We start from the raw sequence: 5,450 nt of genomic DNA on the forward strand, positions 1-5,450 counted from the left end.
TCAAAAATTGGGGAGGTGCTCGTAGACACACACGTACTGCAGACGTCTAGAGGGAGGCAAGAGAGTACTCAGGCGTAGGATAAGGACGCATTCATATACGCAAACGAAGTCACCTACACATAGTTAGATCGATTGCATAGATAGACGCCAAAGAAGTAGTGAAGAGAAACAGATAAATCAATAGACAGGTGATAGATAGAGATGAAAGGTAATTACCTCTCATCAGAGCGAGAAGCCCTAACTCGGCACACTGTCTTATCTTCTCTGTAAGCACTTCTTTCTGTATACATATAGGAGAGGGGACACCTCTATACGAAGAAGAGAACAGAAGAGAATGGAGGTGTCTATAGATAGGTTACTTGTCTGTATGTTGTATCGCTAAAAAGAAGAAAGAAGAAAGTCGAAATGAGAGAAAAGTCACCTTGGAGTTTTGGAGGCGAGTGAAACCCAGGCATTAAGATGAGCTGTAGATACACCGTAAGATCCTCTGATAATCTCCACTTCTTCTACTTCTCCTTTCTGTTCTTTTTCGTGTCTTTCTCCCCCCTGTTCTTTTCGGTCTTCCTTGTCGTCTAGGGAATACGTCAAAGACGCGAGAGTTTCCGCGACTGCAGTGGTAACGGCTGTGAATGCCTTCTCAGACTCTTCATCGAGCCTATACACACGAAGAGAGGGAGGTGTTTGAGTGTACATACACCGCGAAAGAGGAAAGATTCTCTCGCTCATGTCTACATAGCTCAAGTCGTGAGAGACATGCAGATGAAGAAAGAGAACAAGGGATCTGCTCGTCTGTCTACAAATGAAAAGAGAACCTTTCTTTTTATCTCTTTTCTCTCTCTCTGTTCCTCTCCTTCTCTGTGTATCTATATTCCATCTATCTCTGTCCAGTTAGAGTGGAAAGAAGGTGAAGAAGAGGGAAAGGTGTGGAGAAAGGACAAACGAAGATACAGTTGAGCGGATATACCGGTCGAGAGAAAAAGACTACACAGGTCTCTACCTCTCTCTCTCTCGCGTCACTTCGCTTAACACTTCTTTCTATCTTTCAGAAGAAGAAAAGAGAGTTCTCCGTGTATCTGTACACTTATATATATCCATATATACGTCCATGTGGTAAGAGATAGAGTTGATCTTTCCTCTACACCTATACATAGCTATCTCCTTATATACACGAACCTTGGAGAGCCGGGGTCTCCGGCCGACGAGTCTTTCAAGAGCTCTTTTGCGTTCTTTTTCTCTATATCAACTTAGGCATACACACATTTACGAAAAGACGTGTCAATATATACATAGAGATCTCTTTAAATAGATATACCAACAAGAAAAGTAAACACCTCTAGATATACACAAGCTAGTCACGATGATCTATCTAAGACGTGTAGAGATACACGTACACATGTGTAAGAAAAAGTCTCTATCTATCTATCTATCTCTCTTTGATCTATCTATCTATCTATCTATCTATCTTTAATCTATCTCTAGAGCTATATATAGATGTTTAGAGACATGTGTGTGTATTTTGTCTTACGGCTGGGAATCGATGAGAGAGCTTCTCGTCCATAGATTTTCTTTCGCTTCCTCGTCAGACTTGGCTGATAGGGTGCCTGATATAAGCTTTCTCATAGTGAAGTGTTCGTGCTGTCTACGAGGCTTTAGAGGGGCCTGCTGGACGACGATCTTCCTAGGCTTCAGCACAAAGGAATCTATGCCGTTCTTCTTTAAAAAATTCTCTAAGAGCTAAGAAGAAGCAAAGAAAGAAAGAAAGAAAGACACAAAGAAAGAAAAGAAGATAGAAGAAAGGAGAGAAGAAGAGAGAGAAAGAGGAGAAAGAGAGATAGAAGGAAGAGAAAGAGAGAGCGTGATTAGATAGACCTAGTAGTGTTTCATTAAGAATCGAACTCCTTATGATCTCTTTCGGATGAGTTCATTCAATAGGAGAAGAGAACCAACACATCTATCGCTAATCTATCTCCAATCTATCTTCAATCTATCTATCTTAAACCTATCTCTCTCTGTCTCTCTATCTATCTATCTTTAGTCCATCTATTTATTTATTCATCATCATCGTCGTCATGTGGAGGTGTACGAAGAAGAAGAAGAAATTTTAAGTGTTGCTGTGTGTCCTTGTATCTTCTCTGCTGTATATACGTGTATAAGCTGACTGCGCTAAAAGGCATATCTAGAGGTAGAGAGAGAGAGATATGCTTGTACGAGTAGCTACGGGCTAAGCACAAGGAGAGAAAGAGATGGAAGGACATAGAGAGGCAGATTAAGATGGAGAGATGAGTAGAGAGATAGATAGAGAGACAGAGAGAGATAGATAGACAAACGAGAGAGGAAGAGAGAGAGACAGAGAGAGATAGATAGACAAACGAGAGAGGAAGATAGAGAGACAGAGAGAGATAGATAGACAAACGAGAGAGACAGATAGAGAGACAGAGAGAGATAGATAGAGAGACAGAGAGAGATAGATAGACAAACGAGAGAGACAGATAGAGAGACAGAGAGAGATAGATAGACAAACGAGAGAGGAAGAGTGTCAACGCGTGGAGAATAGCGAAGTCGACACCTCTACACTTCAACACACGTCTCTCTGTGTGTCTCTTCCCGCTCACTCTCTCTCCAAATATGTAAGTAGCTACGTATGTATATGTCTATATGTACACGCACATCTATAGACGATAATGTGTTGAACTTGACTGCTTGAAGAAGGCGAGGAAGAAAGATAGAGAAAAGAGACACCCCTATACATACATGAAGAGAAAGAAACACGAGGAGTAAGTGTATGCTAAAGAAATAGAGAGAGGAGGAAAAGTTCATTCTTCACTTTTGATCGATTCTTTTCTTTGGATTAAAGTGAAGATCTTTCAGAGATAAATCACTCGGAGAGAAAGAGAGAGAGAGAGAAAGAAAGAGCACGAATCCATGAGAAGGAGAAGAGAAGAAGAGGAGAGTTCAGCCTAAGCTACGGCTTCTTCCTTATCACTGTCCTGCTCTTCATTTTATTTTTTCTTGTCTGTCACGACTGATACGAAGTGTTTAGCGCGTGGCTTTGCCCTTACACTGAGAAGTGTCTGCACATGCGCATTCTTATACTTCTTCGCTGTATGGAGATACATCACGGTGCTTGACGAAGAAGAAGAAGGAATAAGATCATCCAGACATAAAACATATTGAATCGATTGCAAGAGCCTATAAGAAAAGAAAGAAAGAGTGAGAAAGAAAGATTCGATATAGAGAGAGACAGAAAGAAAGCAGAAAAGAAAGAAGAAAGAGATTTAGGTACATATACATGTCTACGGTGGCAAGTAAGGCAAATCTTGTCTGCTTCTTTCTTCTCTCCTCTGCTTTCTCTCTTTCTTTCTCGCTCTTTCTCTCCGTCTTTCCTCTTCTTCTTCTTCGATGTGATTGACGGAAAGACACAAGAAGAAAGGGGGAAGAAAAAAGAAGCGCATGGCCCATTTACAAAGGCATTATCTTCTTCTTCATGACACTAGTATACACACCCGCCTATCTTTGATATTTTGAACCTAGCTACCTTTGATCTATCTACCTCTCTATCTTTGAGCTATCTCTCTTCAGTATAGCTACCTACCCATGGACTAGTGTATCTACATATATATACATGTATAGCCATTGAAAGATAGACACATGATACATAGTGTATGTACACTCCGTTGTGTCTACGTCTTCTCCTTTTCCTTGGCATGAAGTAAATTTCTTCTTCTTCTTTCTCCCTTCTTTTTTCTTTTCTTTTCTTTTGACTAGAAGACACTAGGACAAGAGAAAGACAGAAAGACGATCTAGCTTTCAACTCATCAAAAGAAGAAAGAAACGACGAGAGCAAAATAACACTAAGACCTTCTTCTTTTTCGTCTTCCCTTCTAAGGAAAGAGAGAAAGAAAGTATGCGTAAAGACCAATAGATACGTAGGGCTCGACAGATATATATATAGAGAGAAAAGTAGATAGAAAGATCATGGGCAAATAGATAGATAGACAGATAGATAGACTGAAGACAGTTAGACAGATAGAGAGGAAAAGTACACTTAACTAGACAGATAGATTCAAGATGAATACATAGAATAGAGATAGATAGATAGATAGATTAAAGATAGATAGATAGATAGATAGATTAAAGATAGATAGATAGATAGATTAAAGATAGATTAAAGATAGATTAGCGATAAAACGAAGGTGGATGTGTGTACGTTGGTTCGAGCTGATTAAGGAAAGCAGAGGCTCCTGCGAAGTCTGATGCGCCGGCGTCAGTTAAGAGAAAGAGGAAAGAATACTTTCCACGTCGATTAGGTGATCCAAAATTCCTCTTCTTTGTGTTTGCCGGGTCTTTGTCTTCTTCCGCTGCCTCATCTCCTTCGCCGTATAAACGAGATAAGATTCTCGCCAACTCCAAGACAGCTTGAGCAAAAAGAGAAGAAGAAGAAGGTCGAGGATTACATTGGCACAGTGAAGAGCCAAAAAGAAAGAAAGAAAGAAAGAAAGGAGAAAGATAAGAGAAGAAAACACTTCACGGGGCACGCATGTACATACATACAGACTCTAGGCGCGTCTATACATCCATATCTGTGTATCTACACATATACAGACATGTATATACATATAAGAAGCAGATGTATAGAAATAGATATCGTAGAGGAGACTGAATTGTACGTATATCTGTAGATGACAAGATAGGTACGTGTAGACATAAGCATGCAGTCTGTACAGGGGCGAAAGGAGAAAGAAGAGAAGAAAGAAAAAGAAAGAAAGAGGAGGAAAGAAAGAAAGAAAGGGGGAGCGTCTACAGCATCTAAGAGGGCGGAAGAGAAGTGAACAGCGAAGAGGCTGGGCCATCTCCACTTGCTTTTCTTCTCCTCCTCCTACGTTCTCTTCTCTCAAAAGCTCATAAGAGGGGGGACAGAGAGAGAAAAAGAATAAACACTTTTCACAGAAAGAAAGAAAAGGAGAGAGAGGTGTAGAGGGGTGAAAGGAAGAAGAAGAAGAATTTGGTCTTGTGTCTTACCTGCCACGCCACTGCCGTTCTGATGCGCACCTACAGCTAAATGCTAACGCACAGACACACAGACAAAACAGAAGAAGAAGAAAGACATCCATCGTTAGATAGATACTTAGAGTCGAGAAGATAAAGACGTAGAGAGGTAGATAAGACAGATAGGTAGATAGACAAGGGGGTGTATGTACACTGCGAAAGAGAAAGCAGACAGAAGAGAGATGGGAAAGAAGAAGAGATTCTGCGGTCTTTCACCGAATGAGAAAAATTGGAGGCATGCAATGAGAGAAAAATACATCTCTCGCTCTCTTTCTCTTCTTACCTGATCAAGAAGATCCCCGCCTAGGGGTTCACCTGCATCATATAGATCTAAGAGATAGATAGATAGATATATAGATAGATAGATAGACGGAAAGATAGATAGATAGCTAGATCAAAGATAG

At 40.5% G+C, this 5,450-nt stretch overlaps 1 protein-coding gene across 1 annotated transcript in view; it reads right to left on the bottom strand.

Annotated features, from left to right (window-relative positions):
- CSUI_006264 (m28 family peptidase) overlaps positions 1-5,062 on the bottom strand; it is a gene marked incomplete at its 5' end in the record, with an annotated part of 7,985 nt that extends 2,923 nt beyond the window's left edge. Inside the window, 5 exons of the mRNA XM_068066428.1 lie at positions 422-655; positions 1,526-1,734; positions 3,060-3,189; positions 4,208-4,415; positions 5,020-5,062. Of these exons, the coding sequence (XP_067921601.1) occupies positions 422-655; positions 1,526-1,734; positions 3,060-3,189; positions 4,208-4,415; positions 5,020-5,062 (824 nt within the window). The remainder of the gene's footprint in view (positions 1-421; positions 656-1,525; positions 1,735-3,059; positions 3,190-4,207; positions 4,416-5,019) is intronic.
- Between the last annotated feature and the right edge of the window lie 388 nt (positions 5,063-5,450).

The sequence above is a fragment of the Cystoisospora suis genome, assembly GCF_002600585.1.
Source record: "Cystoisospora suis strain Wien I chromosome Unknown contig_3136, whole genome shotgun sequence".
Lineage (NCBI taxonomy): Eukaryota > Apicomplexa > Conoidasida > Eucoccidiorida > Sarcocystidae > Cystoisospora > Cystoisospora suis.